At 41.7% G+C, this 27,827-nt stretch overlaps 3 protein-coding genes across 4 annotated transcripts in view; 2 read left to right on the forward strand and 1 right to left on the reverse strand.

Moving 5' to 3' along the window:
* Positions 1 to 58: 58 nt before the first annotated feature.
* Positions 59 to 16,056, reverse strand: tbc1d31 (TBC1 domain family, member 31). Of its 2 annotated transcripts, XR_013932986.1 has the most exons (24): positions 15,705 to 16,056; positions 14,951 to 15,091; positions 14,164 to 14,279; positions 13,193 to 13,371; positions 12,659 to 12,810; positions 12,074 to 12,233; positions 11,271 to 11,471; positions 10,468 to 10,641; positions 9,958 to 10,037; positions 9,576 to 9,722; positions 8,803 to 8,936; positions 8,257 to 8,390; positions 7,691 to 7,870; positions 7,085 to 7,317; positions 6,352 to 6,424; positions 5,639 to 5,718; positions 5,403 to 5,538; positions 5,032 to 5,124; positions 4,642 to 4,770; positions 3,957 to 4,151; positions 3,183 to 3,252; positions 2,685 to 2,864; positions 1,280 to 1,821; positions 59 to 915 (listed from the first exon to the last, which is right to left on the reverse strand). XR_013932986.1 is itself a non-coding variant. In XM_080425571.1 (23 exons), the coding sequence occupies exons 1-23, from the start codon at positions 15,773 to 15,775 to the stop codon at positions 1,685 to 1,687; spliced, it is 3,195 nt and encodes a 1,064-aa protein (XP_080281697.1). In that variant the 5' UTR covers positions 15,776 to 16,056; the 3' UTR covers positions 59 to 1,684. The 2 variants fall into 2 exon arrangements, 1 of the variants encoding a protein (XP_080281697.1); XM_080425571.1 differs by having other exon boundaries at positions 59 to 1,821.
* Positions 16,057 to 17,952: 1,896 nt separating this feature from the next.
* derl1 (derlin 1) lies at positions 17,953 to 27,722 on the forward strand. The gene is made up of 8 exons (XM_080427044.1): positions 17,953 to 18,283; positions 20,190 to 20,301; positions 21,472 to 21,536; positions 22,179 to 22,205; positions 22,345 to 22,440; positions 22,869 to 22,921; positions 23,646 to 23,756; positions 25,573 to 27,722. Exons 1-8 carry the CDS (start codon positions 18,131 to 18,133, stop codon positions 25,736 to 25,738), a joined length of 783 nt encoding a protein of 260 aa, XP_080283170.1. The 5' UTR covers positions 17,953 to 18,130; the 3' UTR covers positions 25,739 to 27,722.
* sntb1 (syntrophin, basic 1) overlaps positions 25,517 to 27,827 on the forward strand; it is a 400,503-nt gene continuing 398,192 nt past the window's right edge. The window contains exon 1 of the mRNA XM_080427033.1: positions 25,517 to 25,527. The gene's annotated coding sequence lies outside the window, so the exon portion shown is untranslated. The remainder of the gene's footprint in view (positions 25,528 to 27,827) is intronic.

The following is a 27,827-nucleotide window of genomic DNA, read 5'->3' on the forward strand; positions in this document are numbered from 1 at the left end:
TTGAGTAAATGTACTTACGTTAATTTACACCACTGTAGAACATACATTCTGTGAGACCGTTTTAGCATTTTACAATTCATGGACTGATATACATAACTACAAAAAAAACATCAAAAACAATGTTTCCATATTAGGCCCCCTACTGGTTTATTCCAAGCTGCTTTCTACATCTGATTATCCACTGTGCATGCACCAAGTTCAGAATTTCAAATCAGACACCCACAAATTCACAAATACCCTGGGGAAAACACACAATTTACAATTTAATAATATGATTATCTGTTTTGATATTGTCTCCGTATTGATTGTCCAGTGTATGTAACTTTGCGTGATCATTGTTGCTGCTGCCTGACCAGGTCTCTCTTAAGAATGAGACCTCAGGTCTCAGTGACATTACCGGTATTTAATACAGAGTAAATCATTTCATAATGTATTGGGCTTAGTATTCTTGTCTCATGTAAACAAAAATCAATATGTAGAGGTACAGTATGTAGGCAGATATTTATAGCATGTGGATCTCAGACTGCACAATGAATTCTACAGCAGGATATTTTGTTGAAATGTTCTTTTATTAAAATAAAAAATTAAATAAGTCAAATAATATAAAACACATTAAAATGCAAATCCAAACAGCAAAAAAAAAAAAAAAAAAATCCTGAACGTGAATGGAACGTCTGACATGAAGGGAATTATTCCATTTCATCATGAGCGAGTCTCTGAGTACATGCAGCACTCTGAAGGCCATGAGTAATGCACATTATCGGTATTGCTGTATGTGTATATAAAGTCAAGTGGATATAATGACGTAGCATGATCTTTTGTTTCTCTCTGCCACTGATAAAGAGATAAGGTAGATTGTCATAACATTGCCATGGTGTGAAAAATCGATTGGCATAGAATCATCGGTCACATAGTCTCGCGTGGCCAGACTGTTGCCTCCTACAATTTTCAAATGTTTCCGGTCATACAGTCTGGGACTCGGAAGCTCTGATCATGATTAGAATATAAACCGGATGTGAAGCTTCCTCCCCACTTCCGTTTCGTCTTTACAGTCGCGCAAATGTATCCGACTATAAATCAAAATCATTTAAGTATATTTAGCTTGCTGCTTAGCAGAAATGGAAATTAAAAAAGAAAATGTAAAGATATTTTAAAATATATTTTCGTGAACGGAAGTGCCAGTTTCCTCAATCGGATTTCGGGAGTTGTAGTTCCAGACTCTATATAGTATTCGGAGATTGTAGAATAGTTGTCTGGCTACGCGAGACTATCACATGACCATGGAGCAGGATTGTGTCAACTTGTCTACGCCACAAACCTGCAATGGACACATAGTATACATAGTCGGGTTATGTTTGTCAGGCATATCACCAAACAAAAAGTTGCCACAACAGCTACTACAGTGTGTCCTGGTCTCTGTCCATATGGTGCATCAGTGAACCAAACAGGCGATTTAGTCTGAGTTTACAGAGACACGGAGAAGACAGAGTGCACTGAGACCGTTGCACTCTGGATGGGAGTTTTTATATCTGTATTGTTGGGACATGGTGAGCAGGTCTGCTTCGGCCGTCGCCTCCAGACTTGGTGGAAATTTCGTTCACCGTTTTAAGTCACTGAGAAGACAGGGTTGAGCTGGAGCTCGGTGGCTGCTGCTGGCGGGACAATAAGACACCTGTGGCATTCACTAGGAGACAGGGGACTGTGAAGCAAAGGAGCTGCCTTCTCTGGCCCTGGCTGCCAGCTTCTGTCTCAGCTCTCTGACGTCCCTCATCAGTTCTCTCTCTTTGCTGTCCAACTGGGCCCGGCCTCTGTCCAGCGAAACTGAAAGACATTCATAAAACATGCTCAACTAGAAAGGGTCTCTAATATGCAGCAGCAGGGCACAGATCTCTGCCAGGCTTGGTGGTGTACAGGCATGTTGTCACGATACATAACTGCTTAAACCCTGGACTCCGGACTCTGTATCAAATCTCTTCACCAAAAACAGCTGATCTACAAGCTCACAATGCATTGCAAAGCGGTGTGTTGCGAACTCGTAGATGATCAGCCATTTCCACGGAATGTTCACCCCCCAGAATAGGGACGCTACGCTTCAAGTGGTTAACTAAAAGTGCGTCTGTCCCATGCATGTGCACATACGTCTTATTTGGATTACGGCATTCGTGCATACACGTGGAATATGTGTTGTGGTGTCTCCGTCTGTGTGTGGGTGGTGCGTTACACACATGTGCAGGCATCATAGTTGCCTGTGATCTCTATGTTTCTCTGGGTTTTTTCAGTCGCTGTGTGCGTGTGTGTGTGTGTGTCTGTAAAACGTATCGAATGGCACAAGCTCTGAAGTAGAGTCCGTATGCCGGATGGATAGCGAAGTTATATTGGCTAGCTCTACTCCATAGCCATGACATGTATACCACAGCCTGGAGTGATGGTGGGTCTAATGTAATGCATTCAGAAAATAAAATAAAGTAACAGTTGTCGTTGACAGATTGAATACATTGAAAATATTCGGGGAGTGTCTTCCTTGGCCTACTGGCAGTTTGCCCAAAATGTTTGGTGCGGATACATCCAGTGGTTTTCAAGATTAGTGGAGCACACACAGAAACACGGATGGGCGAAACCATAATCTCCATCCCCGACCTTTACATGCATGAAAATGGACTGCAGTATTGACTGACTGTGCTCACAGTTGGTGGAGGTGCTCTCTGAAGGCGAGTGGCTGTTGAGACACACCATGGTGGTTCCTTCCTGGCTTGGATTGTTCATGGCGACGACATTACCATTAATAGTAGGAGCAGGGATGGCACTTTGTTTATGGAGCAGACCTCTGGTAGAACATGGTGATCTTATCCTCGTCTGTCTATGGCCTAATGGGAGATAGGGAGTTAGGGACAGTGTTAGAGATCAAAGACGCACACAGCCAGTGGTGGCCTCAAGCATCGGGGAGCCTGTTTAAACTGAACAAGTTGAAACACAGATAAGGCCGCCAACGCACACAGCACATGTCTGGTACTTGGTACTTGTCTGAAAAAGATTTTCTAGAATTGCTACTCTGTGTCTCTACTGTGTGTGTGTGTGTGTGTGTGTGTGTGTGTGTGTGTGTGTGTGTGTGTGTGTGTGTGTGTGTGTGTGTGTGTGTGTGTGTGTGTGTGTGTGTGTGTGTGTGTGTGTGTGTGTCCAATTACCTGTGTCTGCTGAAGACAATGATGGGTGTTGCTCTTGTAACTGGGCTCTGGCACTCATGACCTCATCCCACTGGAGCACACAGAGAGAGAGGCACAGTAAAGTTTTTGAAAGAACACACTGACATTTGAATAATCTGATCACCATTAGGCTGTGTGATGAACAGATGACATGGCATTTCCCATGTCTGTGTTGAGTAATTGTACACTATGTTGAGATGACACAAACCTTGCAATCCTCAAGCTTGTACTTGTGTCCACACCGACATGCATTGGTGTCAAAATTTCAATAATAATGCAATACATCACTAATGTCATCCATTGCTTAACTTTTTTTAACTAGTTACTAGTCAATTGAAATTGAGATGTAAAGGTCAGTCATTGTTCGTATTAAAAACAATGACTTTCTTCTTTAAGGCAGAATTCACACCAGCAGCATTTCTACCGCTGCCTTTTTTCGCTAAATGGGTGTGTACAAAATGTCTGAAACACCCACGTCTTCAGACCACAGCATGCTTTATGTTCTGGTTGACTGCCGCTTTGTCACGCCTTGGAATAGAGAAAAGCTCAACTTTACTAGGCTCGGCCTCCTGCCACCAGATTAAATGTATGTGCATACACACACGCACACACACACACACACACACACACACACACACACACACACACACACACACACACACACACACACACACACACACACACACACACACACACACACACACACACACACACACACACACACACACACACACACACACACACACACACACTTACCTTCCTCCCCTCCATTTCTCTCAGTGTGTTCACCAGCCTGTCTTGCTGTTCCATGGTTTCTCTGTGCAGCCCGGCCAGCCTCTGTTTTTTCCTCTCTTGTTCTACATCGGCCCTCTCAAGGCACTGTGCCACCTCTCGCTCCCAGTCTGACTCTAAGTCCAGCTGGCAAGCCTCCGCCATTGACTCCTCCAGGTCCTATGTGACAACGTGTGTCCACGGCATGAATAGAAGACAATCATTAATCTCTGTATTAAAGTAAAAGAAATCATACCAGTACAGTGACATACATAATTAGCAATTTATTTGTCATTGTGTTGCGCTGATATTGATATTGGCACTTCATCATGTGTGAGTAAAACACTCAGACATCTAGTTTGAGTGTAGTAAACCTTGTTCAATACCAACCCAGAGTTTTCTCGAGTTCTATTCAGGCATTATTTGAATCTCCTGTTAGTGCAGGGATTCCCAAGTATTGTGAGCCAGAACCATTGCTGTGGATGTGCTTCAGTCAGTCCTGGTTTTGTGTAATCGGTTGTAGACATGCATGCGTGTGTGTGTGTGTGTGTGTGTGTGTGTGTGTGTGTGTGTGTGTGTGTGTGTGTGTGTGTGTGTGTGTGTGTGTGTGTGTGTGTGTGTGTGTGTGTGTGTGTGTGTGTGTGTGTGTGTGAGGGATTGTAACACCAACCCGGAGGTTTGCCTCTGCATTGTGTACGAGTTCTCTGTAGCTCTCCTCCTCTTCGTCTGCCCTCCTCATTCTCATCTCCACCTCCTGCTGAACCTCCTGGCCAACGCGCTCCTGCTCCTTCAACAGTTCCTATAAGAAACAGGGGCAAAGATGTAAAGTTCACAACCAGACAATTCTGCTGTCAACTAAATTAGCTAATACTGCGTAGCATGCTCGTCCAATGTCATCTCACTGAACATCACTCAATCCTCCATGTGTAAAGATTTTCAACATTTGCTGAATATAAATAGTCTTGAAGGGACTGCCACATAAATGTTTGTGTAAATGCACACATTTACACACACAAAAAAGCCCCAAATCCCATCTCTAATGTGAGGAGATGTTTTGCACCTGTTCCAACTGTTTCCTTTGAGCCTCCATTTCCATCTGTCTGATTTCTATATCCTCGACTGCTGCTGCCGTTTCATGCTCACGGAGATCCATCTATAGCAGGGCATGACCATGTTGTAACATATGAATGTTATAAAATCACAATAATCCATTTATAACAGCAGAACATGAAATGGCGATATTGGTTTATAAGATGTTGTTAAATGCGAAGAATCTTTCACATTTTCAAGGCAAGGACAATGACACAATGAACAGTAGCACATGGTCCATGTATTAATCTATGAAGCGTGTTACATGCTATATATTATGACACAAAGCTCATCTGCCTTGCAATGCTAAGACCTTCCATGGTTACTGAGAACCCTGCGTACCTTCCTACTAATCTCCTGCTCTAGTCTTTGTATATGGGAGGCTCTGAGGTCTTGCTGGTGTTTGAGGAAGCGTCTTCTGGAGGCATCCAGCAGCTGTAACTCCTTCACCTTCATCTCCCTCTTCATGGCTGCCAGCCTGGATGAGGACAGATTCGCATCATTAGGAAGAACACGATAATAACCATCTGCAATAATTCATGAACTTTTTTAAGTCAAAATGTTATGCTTGTGTTTACTTAGTCCTCTGTTGCGTTAGTTTTTCCTCCTCTTGTGCCAAGATGTGTCGACGTTGTTCCTCTGCCTGTTGCAGTAGCTCCTGCTCAAAACAGTTCAGTCCAATTAAGTCCAATTAATTTCCATTCAATTCAACAACGGTGACATTTTTTTAAAAGGACGGCTATTGTATGTCAGTTGGTCTGTTCAACCACCGCTTTGGTCCCAATCATGATATCTTAAAAAATACTAGATGTATTGCCATAGAATATGCTGTTCACCTTTATGCTCCCCAGCTAAGAACTCTATATATTTTGGTGCCCCAATGACCTAGCTAGCCTATTGTGGCTCCCAAAGGCCAGAAGTTTGACTTGCACACAACATACTGTATCGCAAAATCTAATGGCCGGATTGCCATGAAACTTGCTGAATGCATTCTTGCTTCCCAGAGGATGAACCATCCAGAAGGGTGACTCCATGTCCTTTCCACTAGCACCACCACAAAATGTCAATTTTGCACAGAAGATAGCATAATAATCAGATTGCAAGATTGCTGCTAATAAGCAGATTGCAAGGTATCGTGGAACCCATGGCCTTCAGATCAGTGAATGGTGAATTGTATGACTGCAAATGCGAGATCAGCTTGCTCACAAAAGTAACACAACAATGTACTATCTTTATAGAATGTAAAGATATATACATATTTAAATGAGCAAGATGTTGGTTTTGAGTTTACCTGTTGCGCATAATAAGCCTCCTCTTCAGCTTTGCGGCGCACAAAATCTGTACGCAGATCTGATAATGCCTGTCTGATGACAGAAAAATACACCAGACAGTTCAAAACAACCCATTTCTCATACTGAAGAGATCACACAGACAGTCTGACATACAGACAGGTAAAATAAGTTCTATAAGCATTCACCTGGACAGGGACAGAAATGCTCTCACTCACAGATTCTTTCTACACAGCACAAATACCACTTGCTTGGGGAGACAAAGACAAGTGAGCAATCTTGACAGTTCTCTCTGCAAGATATTTCTGCACCCCATCTGTTCAGATCCAGGCACAGAGAAACATCACTTTCTATGATACTGCCTGTACTGCCAGTAAATATGAATGTTACCGTCTGCAAAATATCGTACAAGAGTATAGGTATTGTTATCTGCCCTATGTTCACTTGATTTTTTGTTTAACTACATTGTTTAGTTATGTTTCTGTTTGCCAATTCTTTTTCTGGCATTCTACTGTTTATTGTCTTGATGTGAAGCACTTTGGGTTGCAATTTTGTATGAAAGGTGCTATACAAATAAAGTTATTATTATTATTATCATGTAAGGTGCCTGATGCATAATCCTCTACTTTGCAAATAAAGTGACTGACTTTATCTTGCACCATTAATATAAACAGGATTATATAATAGCACTATGAATAGTACCAAAGTCTTCTATAGGGAGATATAGATGCTCACCTCTCTCTGAGGTACTCCATCTCCTGCTGTCGTATCTTCTCCCTCTCCCTACTCTGGTATTCTACTATGAACTCTGGGTAGTGGTTGAAGACTGGGTACTGGCCCTTGGTCAGAGGTGTGAAGTCAGACAACATGGCCCTGGGGTGGATGTCTGCTGGTGTGCTGCTCATCAGACGATAGGCCTCTTTGATCATTGCTCCCACGTCGAGGTTGTTACGATGGTGAAAGAAATACTGAGGACGATGAAGACACAGGTAGAGACAGACTGATAATTTAACTTAAGAGAAAACAAGCGGCAGTGATACAATGAGAGTGTGTGTGTTTGTGGTGTATAGTGTTTTACTTTGTTTTCTTTCTCATGGTCACTATGTCTACACCTGCTGGTACGTTTTATGAATAACAGCCTTAATGTATCCTGTACCCTGATTTGAGTATCTCGCTTGACTTTAAATTCTGGAATACCATCACTTGACATGGTCTATAGTTTCATTGAATTTCACTGCTGAAAATAACAGAATGAAAATGTAAAGAGAGGAGAAGAGCAGAGCAGAGCAGAGACAAGAAGGTGAAGACCCTATTCCGGACAGCAGGAACCATCTACTGTACCTCGAAGTCCTGCTTCTGAGAGCAGAGAAGCAGCGGCGCGCGGCAGCACGTGATGTAGGCCACACAGACCATGAGCAAGAAGGACGGGTGGTTGGAGAATACATTGTCAAAGAGGCGGAGCCACTCATCACGAGTCAGCACCTCGGAGAACAACGTCTCCAAAAGGGGCCACACGTACAGCTGGAACACAGAGACACACACTGGTATCACGTCATATTTCAACTGCTCCACCTGGCTTCCCAGTGAAGAGTCAACAAAATACAGTGAAATCATCTTCTGCAAAAAAAAAAAAAACTAAACAAAAATCCATGAAATATGGAATTCTATTTGCAGGTCTAAAGACATGTCCTTCCAACAGAGTATCACAACGTGTACAATATATAGACCGATATCATGTTATGATACTTCACTGTGAAGTTATGATCCCTTAGGGGGAATCGATCCCTTAACAGGGAGGTCAGAGGGCATGGTCAGTCACAGAGCGCCCGTGGCACTGGGATCGTCCAATGATAGAATGGTCCCTCCCACCACTGCCTTTCAAGTGATTTGTAATGTAATGCTGTTACCTGTGAAGTAATTCCACAGTCCACCAGGTGTTGGAGCAGCTCCTTATCGTGATGAGCTAGCACGTTCTCTACCATGCTTAGGATGTTCAGCGGAGGGTTGGGGAAGTACTCAAACCAATGCTGGCACCAGTTCACTGCAGAAAATATTATGAGCAAAATAAAATAGTTGAGGTATTCACTTATTTGTTTCAGAAAAAAATACTTGAGATTTCAAGTTGTTCAATAAAACCTGTAGTTCAACTCTGTCTCCACCTGCTGAGCCATTGAGGCTCTACACTGTAGAGCCTACAGCCACATATAACAGACAATAATTATCATGAGGAACCTATGATTGCAGTCCCTCTCCCTGCTCTAGCTAGAATCATAATCATAGATTATAACCAGATAGCATTTTCTCACGTACAATAGCTGGTGGATGCTGTGTAATACTTAAAATTGGGTTCCAGAAAGTGAAGACTGAATCACAGGAGACTTCAAATAATCGCCGCTGAAAACAATCGCTGCTGAAACAAAACACCGAAACCATAGTAACCAACAACTCCGCACCTATAACAGTAGCCACCACCTCGAAGCAGAGCAGTGGGTTGTTCTCAAACAGCTTGACGAAGGGAAATGCCACCAGGGGAAGGTACTCCGTTTCTCCAAAGATGGCCGCCCAGTGGGCTAATGAAGACAACACCCTGTAGAGAAGAGGGGATAGAAATTAATCATGTCTGCTGAGATGGGAAGCTAGAGGACTAATAGAAAGGCAGATTTTAAAAAGACATCGTAAAAGCACCAAATATGTTTGTAAAAGGACCGTACCACTGGTCTGGCATGCTCAGTCTATTGACTAATATTCAATGTATACTTGACTGCTGACCATTTCATTTATTAAGTTTAACATATTTATATAAGTATAACATAGTTGTTGTTGTTTTTCCTGAGGACGCCATAGGATTCCATTCATTTCAGTAGAGCATGTAAATCAACTGGGAGAATCGAATACACTAAATCTAAACTAAATATCGCCCTACTATTATTAGTTCCTGAAGGAAGATTATTACCAAATGAAATTCAAATGTCCATGACTTTTATAAGTGAGGTTTAGCCAATGTTGACTCAGTTATTCAGCTAGGTTTGGTAATGTTTGGAGTAATTGTAAACATCTAAGCAAAATCTAAAAATGAAGCCATTATAAGGAAAAATGGTCCACAGTCCACACCACTATGTTCGAAGCTGTGAATAGACATGTATGGACATTTAAGAAGTGTTCACAGCAATTGTACTTATGTTTATCAGCACAGATGTGATCATTATGATTTGAATTAGTGATGTACCTTTGCAAACCCCTCTGTAGCTTGTAGCTCTTGATAGGGTATTTCTCATGTAGGCTAAGGTAGGCTAAATGAAGACCTTTATCTGTTAGACTGCTGTAGGCCGCATGGTTCTCTGGGAGACGCAACAATGTGCGCCATACAAACATCCTGGAAGACACGCATATAAGGAAAAACATAAGCACATTACAGACACCCAATAAAAACATTGAGATTGCAAATGTGTTTTAACAAATTTGTATGTATGTATAAACAACTTTCAAATTAATGTCAAATAGCATTTAATCTTGAACATTTTCCAACAGATGTGTGTGTGTATTCATAATCAAGGACCAAACAGTACACAGGAAATACAAATTAATCTCAAAGCCTTGCCTGTTTTTACCTGTATTTAGCAGGGTATTCTCCAAAGGCCTTGAGTAAACCCACCAGTCTCTTCTTATTCAGACCAGCTGGAAGCTCATTCTGTTCAGAGAAACATAAACAATTAAACACTTAGCCAACCACCTGGGGAACCAAAAAAGGTTGTTCAAATTTAACAAAGGGAAGAGCAAAACCATCTTACAAAAGTGTTTCCTTCCATTCTCTATGTGAGGATCTAATGATTTCGCTAAGTAACTGTTAAACGTTCCCATTCCAAAAGGCAAGACATGTCACTTCTTGTTATGTGTGTATAAAACATGTTGAAAAAATATATATATTTGAATAATAATGTTACTTCTGCCAAAATAAAGTGAAGATGTTTGTATCCTATGATGTATAGGAACTAGCAAGAGGTTTGCTAACCTTGATGTGTATATCACATGCTTTGAATGTGACTTTAGCATGTGTGCATGCAGCCATAAAGATAAAGAGACATTACCGTCCTTGTCCTTCATTGCATTCACAGTCCTACCTCTTTGTCCTCTGTCATGGAGCCAGGACACGGTCTAATGACATTGCTCTGAGTCCGCCTCCCGGAGGTCTTGGCTGGTCTCTGAATGACCTCTGACCCAACCTTGACTTTTAGGTTAGAAGAGTTACCATCAACCTCGCCACCTGACACTACTGCCACCTGGGGAGGAGGGGGCTGGGGGGCAGAGAGGGACAAACTGAGGTTTGAACAGAGCAGAACAAGAGCAGTCAGTTGACATACTGGTTCATGGTGGTACAATGAAAACAAAGGAGCAAGCTGGTGAGGAGGGGAAGAGACATGAGAGGCAGGATCTCCCTTAGCGGCCGATTTAACCTAATAAAAGCCTGATCTACGTATTTGTCGTATGTTGGTGTCGCATGGCCAAAATATTGATCTACAAGCTTGCATCGAGATGCAACGCATTGTGAATTTGTAGATCTACAATGGAGTACAAAATGATTAAGCGTAAGCCTAGGCTATTTTTAAGAAGAGAATAGAAGAGATGTAAATGTGGTTTTAAGACACACACACACACACACACACACACACACACACACACACACACACACACACACACACACACACACACACACACACACACACACACACACACACACACACACACACACACACACACACACACACACACACACACACACACACACACACACACACACACCTCTATTCCTGCATGATGCTCAGAGCTCTGTATATAGAGCCATACTCATACAACATTGATCATAGCTGCAGCAGCATAGATGCAGACTGAAATCATTTACATTTTCATACACTTCAATCATTACCCTGTTCATCTTCTGGGTCAGACTCTGGACACTGTAAACATTGATACTGCCATTATCCATAATGGCCACAACATGGCGTCCATTAGGACTGACTGTTGCTGTGGTGATGGCATCGTCATGGGATCCAATGTGGAAGAGCAGCTTGCAGGTGTGGATGTTGATGAAGCGCATTACACCGTCTTGACTCAATACACCAAGTGTCTGAGAAGACAGAAATAGTATAAATATACATTTGAGCCAGTGGTGGAAGGTAGCTAAGTAAATTTACTCAAGTACTGTACTTAAAGTACAATTCTGAGGAACTTTTACTTTACTGGAGTATTTAACCTTTTACTCCACTACAATTATTTGAAAACTTTAGTTACTAGTTACTTTGCAGATTTGGATTATTAAAAATATAAAAAACACAAATTAATCAATTAAGGCCTATTTCATACTTTATATATATTATATAAAGTATTTTTTTATATTGTGGTATTAAGTATTAAGTATTAATTCGGAGTACTTCCTCCACCACTGATTAGAACAAATGTGACTGTGGCTGGAGATTTGGGCATCAACTCGCCAGTTGTGAAACAGTAGAAACTAGCAAAATAAGTTTGATTTTTGTTTTGGCTCGTTTTTGGCTATTTTTTTTCCATATTAACACAGTTCGAATGTTGAGGAAGGTTTTAATTCCAACAGATATCCGTTTAATGACAAAACACACAGACAAGCACACATACACACAGATATACTGAGCATTGGCACTGAGAGAAGAGGAGAGGAGTAGAAGAGGAGAAGAGAAGAGGCTCTCTGGGTACCTGGCTGGCTCCTGCATCAAAGCTGTCAGGCAGGAACTCCAGCTGTCGGATGGTTCTGACCTTCACAGGCATTTGAACCACCCTGATCAGCTGTCTGCTGTCTAGACACCACAGGTGAAATAGGTTGGAGCGTCCTCCTGCTGCAAGGGTCTTACCATCACTGTCAACACAAAGACACCACACCCACTGTTACTGCATGTTACTGCATACTAACAAGTATATCAGTGTGATACGAACGGATGTCACATTTTTGACAAAGACAAATGTCTGCCTGCCAGCACTGCAGCCATCGAGCCAGCCAACATGTATTAGTCTTGATTATGTTTCTCAAAAGTTCCTTGTGGTGAACCACATACATACCGTACCTTAGTTGGAATTTGGGTTTGGCTATTTTCTTTTTTTAACATTTGAAAGTATAAAATAGGGTTTAAGTGAAAAAAAAGAAGAAGAGAAGACTAAACGTATGCCACGACGATATATCACGACGATATGCTAAATCCCAGACGATAGTAGTCTCATATCACGATGACGATATAATATCAATATACTGGCCAGCCCTAATTGATACTGCCATAGAAAACCCACCGCGTGACAGCGAAGGCCTTGTAACAGATTCGTGGCCCTTCCTCTGGGACAGGTAGTTGGTATTTGCAGGACAGCGTCTCACTTTCCCACGCAAAGATGGAGTCATCACTGAAACAGCTGAGGATGGTGTTACTCAGAGGCAGGAAAAATACCTATAACACAAACAACTGTATTACAATTACAACATCAATAACAGGAAACATTTCATGATGTTGTTGCAAGATACACCGCTCAGAGAATGCAACACTAGTGCAGCAAACACAAAGGGACCCATAGATGTAGGCGTGCAACAATGAATCAAACTAATCCATTTAATCCTAAGAAATAATCGCTAAACGAGAACTTAAAAAAATTATAAAATAATAATCTATCCCTATTTTGTTATAGATGAAGTTATAAAACATTACATTAATAGTGAAAATAGCCGATCTACAAACTCAACGTGTCCCGGTGCACCATGTTTTTTACCACTATTTTCGCACAACACCGTTATTCACAGTGCCTAAGCGGTTCATATTGTGTGTGCTTCCTTACCCTCTGTATGCCAACAGACTGTTTGATGTTGAGCTTTCTCTTCCTCTGGAAGGTGTCCAGGTCCCACAGCTGGGCCGTGTCTGAGGAGGTGGTGATGGCGTAGCGGCCTGAACTGTGGGCAGAGATGGAAGAAACTGCTCCCTCATGACCCCGCATCCAGCTGACCAGCTGTTTTGTGTCTGGTAATAAAAGAGTAGAACAGAATGAAGAGTTAAAAACAACAGACAGTCACTCAGGAGGAATTTAAGGCAGTGGTTCTCAAAGTGGGGTCCGGGAACCCCCAGGGGTCCTTGAGGGCTTTGCAGGGCGTCCCCTTCACGATGCCTGATGAAGGTCCGAGCGACCAAAACGTTATCTGAATTAAACTGTTTTTGCTGTAAGTGAAGACAGTGTGCGGGACTCCCCTTTTTTTGCTTTTTTCGAGTTCATTACTCTTACACACCTGTCCATTTCAGTAGGTGTGCAAAAATACTTTTTTCTAGGGTGTCTAGGGTGTCTAGGGTGTCTAGGGTGTCCCAGCTAAACTTTTTTCTAGGGTGCCCCAGCTAAATTAGTTAATATAGCATCAAATTTAGTTTAACCACTTTAACCCTATTTTATACTTTGGCTATTCCAAAATAGCCGTTAAGCTCACAATGTGTTGTAAATATTACAATTGCATATCACAGTTAAAATCACAGTTAAGATTTCTGGCCTGCAGTCCTCTAAATATTATTTTAACTTAATGCTTTTCCCCCCAGAATTGTTCTTGGCACACTCCTGTCTTAAATGTGTCTAATATGGTAAAACTGTGGAGCTTAGGCTGATTAGACTGACAAAGACTGTGTGATGTGACGTCTTCATCAGGGATAATCTTAAATGCTTTAACGGTGGTGGTGTATCTGCACGCCACCATTAAAGTATGCAAGTACTGAAGGAATGTAATTTTGAAAGAGAATGGCTGATTGTTTATGTAGAAATAACTACCATACCTTTGTCAAAACATTTTATGGAGTAGTCAGCCAGGGCCACCAGGAACTCTGTGGTCCTACGGAGGTTGAATGCCAGAGCAGTACAGGCCAGACCTGTTTTCTGCACCAGGCGGAACCTGTCTCAGGTCAAAGTAAGATATAAGACTAATGATAAAATACACTTCACAGACACTGAAAGTGATTTTGAAGATCAGAGCAGTACATTTCATGCAATGCAATCAGATGAAATTCTACCAGACTGGAATACACTTAACACAGCAGTAGCTGTAGCATTGGCAGTGAGTGGACAATAACTTGTGTAATTCAACCATCGGTGGACAGACTATTCTAAATATTATACAACAGTTAATTTACAATTTAGGCATTTACAGTAGCAGACACTCTTATTCAGGCCAGGGCGACTTATAAAGTATGAGATCAGAGTAAATGGCATGAACCCTAGGCAACAAATGACAGGGTAAATGGTCAGTAGAGTACAAAGAAAAACAATTACGTAACTACAGTAGGATACCAGGTAACCATCAAACCTCCCATCAGTTTAAACAACAGCATTCGTATTTAAACAAACAGTATATATTTATCTATGTACGTATATGTGAACAAGTTACCAAAATACATCTGCAAATTGCAAAAGAATTATAAAAAAGGGTGCCATGCCCTGGATTGTCCTGTAAGCTGTAGGTCATCACCAGTGTTTTGAATTGGATGCTGGCAGCAACCAGAAGCCGATGAAGGGAACGCAATTGAATAGTGATTTGGTTCTCTGTGGCAGTGGAATATAGCTAACCTGTTTCTGCTGATGTCAAAGACGTAGATGTTGCCATGATGATCTCCAGCCAGGAAGCAATCTCCCGTGGTGTCAAAGGTCACATGGAGGAAACGCACAGTCTTGCCTTGTTGGGCACTGCGCATCACTGTCACTAAGATTCTGAGAGGCAAATAACACGTTTAATATAAACAACACTTCACACTTCACTGCTATTTTCTTCTCTAACACCACCACCCATGCCTGCTTAATTCATCTGTTTGGTGAGCTCTGAAACTGCACTGTTGGGCAACATTTGCCACATTACCCCCACCTGTCCAAGGATTTCAACAGCAGGTTTCTAGACCAGTCCCTCATTTTGGCCGCTACTGTTTCACCCTGACAGCAGTTGTCAGAAGGTTAACGGTTTCCCCTTGGCCCCAGTCTATGTGTCCCTGAACTAGACACTTAACCCCTAACTGCTCCCCCCTGCGCGCTAGTCGTAACCATCTGGCCAGCCATCAGCTGGGTGAAGCCGAATTTCCCCCACGGGATCATAAGGCATCCAAAAATAACAAGAATAAACACTGAATCAAATGCAACAAGTGGATGTTGTCTGGCTGATATTTCTCCCAATCAACAACCTTTAAAAAACATCTGAGAATAAGGCACATCAATTAACACAACCCAGCTAAATCACAGCATAAAGTTGCAAAAACAACATGCACGCTTGCTTGGTGCACATATCTGATCTATCATTACGTTTGTAAGTAACTATCATTATTCATAAACTCACCCAATGCCTGGTGCTGGCTTTCGGTGCCATACTTTCCCCTCCTCTTTGTTTCCTATGTCTGTCACTTGCATGTTGAAAGGTGACAGATAGGAGCTACAGGTGACAGAAAGAGAGGTTATAGGAGGATGAACAGTTAGCTAGTGTTCATTAGCCATAAACACAACACAGCCTATCGTGCGGCGGGGCGAACAGCGCGAAATTTGAAAGAACATTAACGTTTCACTTTCTCCACGAAGTCACTGATAACAAGAGCTAAGCGCCATCTTGTACATCGCCTAGATTTTTTTATTTGAAAGTCAACTAATATCCTTCCTTTGATGTAATCGTCGGGAGAAGAATCTTTTGCGTAATAATTATTTTCACGACAGATAATTGTCGCCCGAGTTAAACGTCACGCACGCATGTAAACAGAAGTGTGCATTGTGGGAGTTGTAGTCCATAATACATGATTCAGCGCTAATTCCAGTTTTTGGTCACATGTTGCATCACTGAATAATATCGTTGGTATGATGTGCAAATGCTCATGACAATGATTTAAAATATGTCCTCGGGATTAATAAGACGCCCTGTTATCTTTAAGGCCACTGTAGTGCACATTTGACAGGAAGTATAAGCAAAGCAGAAAGCTAGATGTTGTCAAGTTGTCGAACACAAACCACAGCCGATCTCACCGTTTAGTTGTCAAAATAAGATTGTGACATAGTCGGGCCTGGAATTTCGTCATTTTAGGGGAGAGGCCACTTGGCCTTTGCCTTTGGTGTTGTCCATTTTTTGAGGCACAAATGCCAGGGCAGGAAGGCCATCAAATAAAACAAGATTTTTGTCCATTGAATTAATGTATTGAATTTAAGGGATGATTTTAAATGTAATACTATCTGCAGTGAAATAAAAAAATATATGGTATACAATCTGATCCATGCTCAGCCCTGCACCAATCAAACTCACTGGATTGGTTTTAAGATGGGGACTCAGGGGAGTTAAGAATTCAGAATCTCAACAAAAGACACTGGTGTCTACATGACAAGAAAGAGACACTGGTGTCTACATGACAAGAAAGAGACACTGGTGTCTACATGACAAGAAAGAGACACTGGTGTCTACATATTGACAAGATAGAGACACTGGTGTCTACATACTGACAAGAAAGAGACTGGTGTCTACATATTGACAAGAAAGAGACACTGGTGTCTACATATTGACAAGAAAGAGACACTGGTGTCTACATATTGACAAGAAAGAGACAGAGGAGAAAGTGGTACAGTCAGCATGGGGCATTAAAGGCCACTGTGGCCTCAGGGCGTGCAATTTTTTTGAGGGGCGCGAGGCCAAACTGAGGGGCAACGGCGGCCATGGCCTGTGGCCTCCTTGAATTCCTGCCCTGGACATAGTCGTAAAACAAGAATGCCAAACTCACATAATCTTGATTTATTTATTTTTCGTGAAGATGGATGGATGGATGGGTGCGGGTAGAGGTATCAAGGGGAGAAAAGGGGTTGGGGGCTGTTGTGTTTACTTATTGTGATGCGAGAGTGCGGTCTAGCCAACACCAGCTTTACTTATTTTTATTTCCATATATCTTTTTGGTTACATTGCATTGTTTACCTCCCACCGTCCCTGTGACCCCCACTGCCCCTTCATTTGATTTACTGTAGGCTACTCTTCTTATCTTGTTCATCTGTCAACCATTCATGTTGTATCTGTCTATAAATGTTTAATGCCATCCACTTCCTTTTCAAGAGGTCAATTTATTTTCTCCTTGTAAATAAATAGTTCTTACCACTTAAACCCTATTTCATTGACCGGAGTCAATGGGGTGTTGTACAGAAATTGAATTATAACAGTATGGCTTCCTTATAAAACAAATTGTATAAAAAAAGGCTTAGGTGAGCATGAGAGCCTGATGGCAGGTCCTTATTTGGTCATCAGGAAACATAATCTTGACGTGAAATCGTAATCGTAATCATCAGGATGTGTAGTGGTGTGAGAGTGTTTGTCAGTAAGTTTTCCATCTCAACTTTACACATGTGCTGTACCTTGAAAGCCATGAAGACTCTGTATCCTCTCTTTGACATTTATGGTAGTCTACTACACACCACACTAGCCTAGTCTACTACACACTACAGGGTCCCCGGGCCCCCTGTTGAAGACCCCTGGGTGTATGTAGCGTGCATATCATGGATACTTTTATTTTGAAAAAAGCTGACCGGAAACGCCCAGGTGATTCGCAGCAACTTGACGCAGATGGAACGCTAGCTACTGGTGATTAGCCACGTCATGTCAACTAAACATAGCAGCGGATGAACGAACGGAGACGTTTTATTTGTACTCAGAGAGGGGCACCACTGTGTGCCAGTCAGTTGTTTTATCTTCGGTGGATCTTCTAGTTCTCTGCGTCTGATCGGTTGTTGTGATCATCATATGCAAAGATGTCAGACATCGGGGACTGGTTCAAAAGCATCCCCTTTATCACCCGGTACTGGTTTGCTGGGTCGATAGCTGTTCCTCTGATAGGGAAACTGGGACTGATCAGTCCCATGTACCTCGTGCTATGGCCAGAGAATTTCTTCAACAAGTTTCAGGTACGTATAAGTGGTTGTGTGTGTGTTCGTTTGACAGTTGGATCGTCTAACTCTTATGTAGTCTCGTTCTCAGCCTTTCTATACTCATGACTTGTTTTTGCGACCAGTTAGCAGGTGGCTAGCGAGGCTCATAGGCCTCCATATAACAGTAACAGCCAATCAGAGCCAGGGAAATTAGGTTTGACTTCCGGATGCTGTCAAGCTACTATAGGTTGATTTGAATAGGAATAGAACAGGACACCTGTTTAATATCTGTCTGTGTCGTTGAAGCGTTTAATCTTTCTTTTACTCATGATTACACACACACACACACACACACACACACACACACACACACACACACACACACACACACACACACACACACACACACACACACACACGCACGCACACAGGCGGGTTGCCTTTTTAAGGTGTCAATAAATGACATTAAGGGACAGGGCTGGCATATTGTGACTACAATGATTCCTCAGAGAAACGGACATAAGATTTGACATGATAGTTATAAGTATGACATTTTAATATTGCGGGGAGCGTTTTGACCAACATTCATCAACGTACGTGGGCTTTTAGCTGAATTGAACATGAGCTTGGATAGATGACACCTTGTCTTTACAATTTGCCACCTCTAGCCTAGAGGTGGCAAATTGTAACAAGACTCGTAAAAGGGATTCAAATCATAGTAGTACTGCACTTATGCTGTATGTATTAATACAGAGTTTGACAACACACACAGTTTGAGTTGAGCTGATGCCTTTTTTTAACCTAAAATGTATCACTATATCGGGAAGAGAGTAATGACAATGATTATGCTCCAAGTCAGCCTTTAAATCCTGGATGACTTCTGCTTTTGTGAAATGGGATCAGGTGTAAGAAGTAAGTAAATAGGTCGGAGTGGCTTTTAGGGTGTCTATCCCTTTTTTTAATGCGCTAGACCACTTGGAGATGGATTGCTGAGGTGGAGCGCAAACACCTACAGTACATCAGTACCATCAGCACTCGGGCGAGTGCTCTCTGATTGAGCGGACACATTACTTGACGTCATTGTTCATCACTACTAGAAGGCCTTGCTTCATCCTGCTCTGACTGGTTTCCCCTCTTTTGTTAATCTGTCTCTTTGACTTTTGTGGATAGTCCAGGGGCTCACTCTTGGGCAGTTTTATTGTACTAGAATTTCAGGCCGAATTTCAGGCCGCTGTGCGGCCTTCAAATCCAGTCCATATTAGCGCTCGTTTGGCGCAGTGGTAAAGTAGCCCGCCACTGCTGAGGTTGTGGGTACGATTCCACCGTGGTGCATCCGGGCGTCTAGTGGCCCGTGTTCGGGCGAGGGAAGCCAGGCAGGGAGGGTGATATCACTGCACATAATAATCCTACGGGCTGGGGCGGCACCTGTCAGCTGGGAGTGCTGGGGCGGGAGGAGTAGGACGAAGGCTCTACGTCCTCCCGGTGGGGTCTCCTCACTGGCAGGTGAGTCGGTAGGATACAACAGCAGTGACAACACACAGAAATGTGTATGGGGAGGAATTTGCATAACGACTAAATTGGGGAGAAAAATGGGTAAATAGACCCCATCCTCCACCACCGACCCACCCTCTAGGCAATTTTAATATAGGATAACAAAATTCAATTTGTTACAATTTAGGCATTTAGCAGACACTTTTATCCAGGGACTTACAAGTTGAAAAACTCAAGCTGTTTGGAACATCAGGTGTGTCTTTTCTCTCAGATTTGGAAACCAGTGATCTCATCTCTCCACTATGTACTTTACACAAGACCTTAGTTGGACTTCACACTAACATATCTGTAGCCCTGCAAACTACGAAGCAACCTCTTTACTGCTTTAGTTATAATAAATGCTATAGGGGGGATATACACAGCAATATAATGTGTCTTGTGTTTGTTTCAGATCTGGAGACCACTGACGTCTACCCTGTATTTCCCAGTAGGCCCCGGGACTGGATTTCTCTACTTGGTCAACCTCTATTTTCTCTATCAGTACTCCTCTAGGCTAGAGACGGGTAAGCTTATTGTACATTACAGCAGTGGTTCCCAAACAGTGTGCTCCGAGACAAGTCTACTGTAGGTGTCCGGATTTCGTGAATTATTTTAATTCAACAAAAATAAATAGTAGACCTAGCTTACAACATGTGTTGGTGTGGTCTGTTATTTTTGCTATGAATACACGTGTGCATTGAGATTTTGACTTCCTCATCATCGGTGTGCCTTGGGCATTAAAGTTTGAAAATCACTGTGCGAGTATGTAGTATGTACGTACACTCATGTACAGTGCACACATGGGACAATATGAAAATTAGTGTCACGATTATCGTAGCCAAAATATACATATACAAAAAGTATACTGGAATCACTTTACCTTGCATTTTGTTAAGAAACTAATATTTGTATTTGCATCATGGCATGTCTTTTTGTGAAAAACAAACAAGGGCAGATTCATACTTCATATATACTTAAGTATGAATGGGATTCATAAATCCCATTAATGAAAAAACTCTATACACAGTACCGATCAACCTGATATCCAAGCATTCACATTCAATTAGTTGTAAATTCACATTCAATATGTTTTGTTTTAAGATCAATCAATCTTAAATAAAGGTAATCATAATAAATGCTAAGGCCCCCCTGCATAAATAAAGGATACATAAAAATGGCAACATTGTGTGAATCTGTTCTTTAAATAAAATAATGTTAAAACTGGCATTGAATCATAGGGTCAAACTTTAATACTTTGAACCCGTTTTAGTTAAAAACGAACCTGAAGAACACTTTTCAGCTTTTTCAAGTCACAATTATCCCAATAAGGGAAATTCACCACAATAAATGATCTTGAGTGTTTTTATCCTGATAAAAGATCAAATCTAATATCCTCCCATCACCAGTGCATTGATTGATTGATTGAAATTTTTATTAGGAAAAAGAATGTAAAACAACACAGTTACATCTATAATGCTTTTGTCTAAAAGGTCCGGCCAAAAAAGTCCTTGCGGACTTGTTTCCGTTGGGGTCCTTGAATTAATTTCATAGACATATATATATAGTAGCAACCAAACAGTTCAAAAATCAACATGAAAATACAGATAATACAGAAAAGATACCATTATGTACAAAAGCATCACGCTTTTCTGTGTTAACCTTTTTTCTAATAAATGCTCCATTTTGTCTTGCAGGAGCGTTTGATGGCCGGCCAGCTGACTACGTCTTCATGCTCTTTTTCAACTGGCTCTGCATTGTCGTATCCTTACATTCATCACAGATACAACACTGGCCTTCATCTTCAAGCATCCCAAACCCATTGAATCTTCTATTCAGGCTATTAGGCCTGTTGTTCTAGAATCGACTTGAGGTTTTTACTGCATTGCTTTGGCATCAAGGTTAAAACTTTGTTAGCTTGTATTCCTCTCCATCTCTCTACTTTCCCTCCTTTTTCTTCTGCACTCTCTCTACCCCTCTCTCTCTTTTTCTCTCTCTCTCCAGCTCATCTTCTCTTTCCTTGTCCCTCCAGGCTGCAGCAGTGTGCCAGGTTTGGGTGGCATTATGCCAGTGGCCCAGTGGCATTCTACCCCTGCAGAGCAGCCTAAAATAGGTCACATGCAGCACATGCTCGCCCACACCCTTTCCTTGTTTGAAGTTGTGTGTAGTACACTATCAAGAGTTCAGGTCTGATTAACAACCCTACTGGATTGACAGATTGATTTGGATCAATGCATTATTCTTTCAGTGTACTCTCACACTCCCAAGCTGCCAAGTTAATGTGTCTAGTTCAAGAACAGAGATGGTCAAAAGCTTTTCTAATTCTCATGTTACTGCCACAACAAGCCATGCTCTGTAATCAAATTGTGCCGTAATGTTGTGGTCCTTGACTCTGAACCTGTAGATAACTGGGCTGATGATGGACATGCAGGTGAGAATTTGTTATATTTATACACTACAGCAGCATTATGATCTCACATTTACCCCAAGTCCCCCAGGTACCACTACCCTCTTATCAAGTTGTCTAGGTATTTGATTTTTTTAATTAACATTGTCATTGTTGTTTCCAGTTGCTAATGATCCCATTGATCATGTCTGTACTCTACGTCTGGGCTCAACTCAACAGAGACACCATCGTCTCTTTCTGGTTCGGAACACGATTCAAGGTACACAAACTTTTCATCCTCAACCACATTATAATGCGTTGAAAGCTTGTAGATCTGCTATTTTCACAAACAAATGTATATACTTTTTTGTAATGTTTTGAATATTTCTCCTAGATGTCCAAAATAGGGACGCCATGTTGAAAGTGGTTAAAACAAGTCCAAACATTCTTTCCATTAGCACTTCTGTTTGTAGATGGTGTTATGTAGTAGTCAAGATTATATTAGTTGTGATTTTTCTTTTTTATAGCTGCGACAATGCAGCTATGGTAATTCTGTCGTTTCTGTCCTGTCTGCCTATTATCCCATATACCAAATTATCAGTATTGCTACTCTTAGTCTCTTTACCTTGAATGTCATTCAAAATAATTATTATTCATTGTTAAACATAATCATAATATTATGGTTAATATTATTTCCCCATCTCTCAGGCTTGTTACTTACCTTGGGTCATCCTGGGCTTCAACTACATCATCGGAGGCTCGTAAGTAACCACCTAACCACGTCTTTCCCTACCTGTTGTGACAGGAAAGACATTTATGTTGCATAGTAAATGTCACACACACACACACACACACACACACACACACACACACACACACACACACACACACACACACACACACACACACACACACACACACACACACACACACACACACACACACACACACACACACACACGGCTTACATTTGCATCTGATCAACTTAAGTACTGTCTGTTTTCAAATGTTAAGAAAAAAGTTCAGCATCAAGCGTTATATACTGTAGTTTTCGCACCATTGCACAGTGCCTGCTGCAAAACATGTTGACATGTCATTTGGATTGTAGCTACTACAACTAACATTCCCAAGTCTGGTGCCACAGTTTTCAGTGGTCACAAACATCTACGTTGTATTCTACTATGAGCATGAAAGAATGAAATGCATGATTAAATGCATTAAAGCTGCAATTCATAACTTTAATGTCCCACCTGAACTTGGGTACCTTGCGCAATGGCCAAAGTCGTTACTGTTGAGCTGTTGGTTAAAGTAAGGCTTAATTCACACACACAAGTTATGGATTGCAGCTTTAATGATGAATTCAAATGAATAAATGCTTTGATTTGTGTATGTTGTTGTCTAAGGTGGTGAATGAATAGATTCATGAATACATTAATGATTCATTCAATGAGTAAACATTCTGTTTGTCTTCTGGTTGTTCTCTAGTGTGGTGAATGAGCTGATAGGGAACCTGGTGGGTCATATGTACTTCTTTCTGATGTTTAAATACCCCATGGACCTGGGAGGACGCTCCTTCCTCTCCACACCAGAGTTCCTGTAAGTATGTTGTACCTGCGTGTGCACAAACAATTTAATGCACCTCCTCCTATTGGCAGAGCCAAACTGCAAGGACAGTAAAATCATTTAGAAAAGTAAGGGCTCACATTCCCACAACTCACTTTCAATGCTCCAAACTTGGACTGAGTTTGGAGCATTGAAACTGAGTTGCGAGCCCTTTCTCTTCTGCGTGTGCGTCTGCGTGTGCGTGTGTGTGTGTGTGTGTGTGTGTGTGTGTGTGTGTGTGTGTGTGCACAGGGTCGCACTGATGAGGTGATGAAACATGAAAGCAGTACAGTCTACCCTCATAAGGGTATGGAGGGCTGCGGTGCATAATATGTTTTGTAACATTAACCCATTAAAACCGGGAAAGCATCTTTAAAGTCACTTTAGATTTTAACCACTTAAACCATTATTTTATACTGTGGTTATTCAAAAATAGCAGATATACAAGCTCATAGTGCAAAAATAATATATATATATATATATATATATTATTTGTAAGCATTTTTAAGTCAAATCTTTGCTTCTGGGGGTCCCTGGAACAAAACATTTTGAGATGGGGGTCGGCGGACAAATACATTAAATTTTTGGGGTCCTTGACATGAAAACGTTTGAGTAACGCTGATATACATGTAGCAACATACCCTTTTCAGGTCTTAATGGGTTAATTGTGTTGATTGATACAAACAATACATGCAATGATGCAATACTTGTTGAGAAAACTACTTTGCTATCTGATCTACAATATCCAGAATTCAATGCAAAGGCTTGGTTGTCTAGCATTTTCGGGCCATTACCTTTAGTAGCAGAGGGGAGAGTGGCTGTAGTGTCACTCTGAACAAATCATTGAAATGTGATAGTTTCCCTTTCATTAGCTTGAAATGCTAAAACAAATGCTTGAGAGAACATTGTTAATGCGTGCACGCGCTCAGACAGAGCCCATGCAGTTTCCCAGTGGGCATGCAGTGCCGGTTTTCCGGTGTGTAGTTTGTTTGACTTTTGTCAGAATGTTGGCTCACTGAAAGAACACTATAAGTGAAAGGACTGCCAAGTGGGGTCAACGCACATCGCTTCTGTCCTATCGGTTGGCGCCTGGTCAAGGTTCACCGTGTCTGAAGCGCATGTGTGTGTGTGTGTAGGAGCCCAAAGGGCCTGGTCACACATCTGCATCAGACGTGTTAGCTTCCCCGTTCACTTCCAGGGGGAGAAAAGGGGTGGAGCGCCATGTTGTGGCACGTTGGCAGCGGCACAGAAGCGTGTGAAGTCCGACACACGTGTGGTGTTGGATTCAACATTGGCGAATCTTGGTCGGGCGCCAACTAATAGGAGAGAATTGCCGTGCATTGATTCCACTTGGCTGCCATGTTTTGCTTGTAATGTTCTTTCATTGAGCCAACACTCCAACGTACAGTAGGTCAGACGAACTACACACCAGAAACCGGCACTCCTGCTGGCACTGCCCACAGCCCCACAAGATAACATGGGAAATGGTTGTGTCTGACTCATTGGCTTGTGCTGCAGATGTGCTGAAGCCTGTGTGACTGGGCCCTGCCCCTAACACTGTCACACTGAATGGCCCAAGACAATATCAATTTTGCCACGCCTCAAGAACAATATGAAAATCTGGGACGATACAAAGACAGCCAAATAACGTACAATGTGTGTGGACACCTTTAGATAAACTTTTTTGCTTGTAATTTAGTTTTTTGTTTGTATTGACCTTTACTCCAATTGATAGACATGAAGATGAGGTTAAAAAAACAGTGGAGTAATCCTATAAGAATTATTCACCTCTTTTCCTCTTTGCCTCTAGGTACCGGCTGTTGCCCAATAGGAGAGGAGGGGTGTCAGGCTTTGGAGCTCCTCCCAGCAGGAGACCGGCACCAGAGGAGCAAGCAGGAGGTGGAGGTGGAGGTGGAGGTGGTGTAGGAGGAGGCCGTCATAACTGGGGTGCGGGCTTCCGTCTGGGGGACGACTGAGATGACAAAGAGAGGAATTCCTGCTCCTGACTCCCTCTATTGAATGTGCAATGAATGTTCATCATTAAAATCCTTGCTTCTTCACATCCTCCCTTGGAAGGATGACATCTTTGCTATTACAAAGGATGAGGGCAAGCTATTTATCCATCTTAGTTTATTTCATAAATGGTACCATCAGGGAACATGTATTAGCAGGTAACTGCACAAAACAAGAAGCAGGAAAACAAATAACCACCTCTCACCCTGGAAATGACACCTATGTGTGTTCTTCAGGGCAATAAGGGAAAGAGATGTCGAAGCAAGCATTTTAACCAAGAACATAGCGCACATCAGGACTAAGACTCTGCCTGCAGGTTCCATTCACGAAGCAGAGCTGGCTTCCTACCACAAATACTACTGTGGATGAAGTTAACAACAATAAATGGATTTCATGACAAATCCCATAGCCCCTCTTCCACCTGTTATTTTTCCTTCCTTCTCATCCTTTTTTTGACCCCCATTGGACTGCGAGACTAGAGAAGTGGTAGCTGCAGACCAGCATGTTTTTGTTTGTTTCTGTGCTTTCTTTTCTCTGGTCCATATCTCTTGGTCTCTCTCTCTCTCTGTCGGTCTCCCTCTCTCTGTGATGCCATATTAGATTACATTGTAATTCATTACCAACTTGTTGGGAGTGCACAACCAGCCAACCAACCTTCTGCTGAACACATTTGAGACCATTTAGAGAGCATCGTTAAATGGTCTAGATTTACATACAGTTAGGCACGGAAGATTTGATTTCTAACTTGTTGGGTTATAGATCTGATTTAGCTACGACTGTCTAAATGGTGAGGAAACAACAGATGAGTTGTATTTTATTTATCATTTTTAGAGTCATGGAAATTTTATATCTGTGCCATGGGGAATTAGAAAATGACAAGTTTGCGGTTCCATTGTAAATACAGGAATTGATTCATGGGATTCTGTAAGTGTCTCCCTTTTAATTAAACCAATGTGAAGATAAAACTTAATACTTTTGCCATGGCACTTACGAGACGCATGGAAGACAATTACTCACTATTGTGTGGAGAAGGATTATCTATTAATTAAAAAATTCTGAAGAGCTGCAGGCCCAAGTGAAAGTGCGTTATATTTGGTGGAATGTAAGGGTTAATGAAATCCATGATTTAGTTTGGCGATTCTTTTCCTTAACGTTGTGCAAAGTCTCAAGGTATAGGTGAGCGTACCCTGCTGCACACCACTGTGCCTCTGCACCCTGGTTGAGTGAGATTCACTGTGACTAATGTATAAGAACCTTTTTCTACACAGAACCAACCACCACTCTTCTGGGTTCATTATAAGTTTGTCAGGTTTGCGATTCTATTTGTGTTGGGATGATTTAACTGCGCTTGATGTTTCCCACTGCTATGGTTCAAAATTAGTTTTGGTTTGTCTTATAGATGCAAATATGAAATGCCAGTTCAACAAAAACAAGTCCAGATGTCGTGTTTTGTGATGTTGGTATCATTACCTGCTACAGTTTCAGTTCAGTTTTGTCATCGTCAGCCAATGGCATTTTTAAAAGATATGAATATCACAAGATATGACAATGCATACTCTTACGCCTAACTTGGGGAGAAATCATTTGAAAGTGGTTTAAGACGTTTGTGCTACGGTGCACTTGGTTTAACTTTTTGTTAATGGTTTTGTTAAAGGACATTCACTGAAAATACGAATCAAGTGTTTTTTGTTTGAATACAAAATGTATTTGACCACTTACCCATGTGGATTACAAGTTGTAAAAAGTTTGTGACCTGTCTCTAGAGCTTAATGTATACTTTATTGTAATACTGCATCGCTCACTGAAAATATCATTTTTCAATTGAAAAACATGTCATGTTATCTTCAGACAGTGACAGTTGTATGATTTGGTATACATTAGCCATGACAGGTTGTCTCTCAAGACTCGTCTGCTTTGCTTTGACCACCTGTCTGTTTCATGTTTTGTACAATTGCATTTTGTACTAAGTAAACAGAAGCAAACTAAAACTGCCTCCATACACTTCTTTGCAAAGCCCCACCACCTCGCATGCCATTTGACATACAATTCATT

Source organism: Gymnoscopelus braueri (genome assembly GCF_963280865.1).
Source record: "Gymnoscopelus braueri genome assembly, chromosome: 4".
Classification (NCBI taxonomy): Eukaryota; Metazoa; Chordata; class Actinopteri; order Myctophiformes; family Myctophidae; genus Gymnoscopelus; species Gymnoscopelus braueri.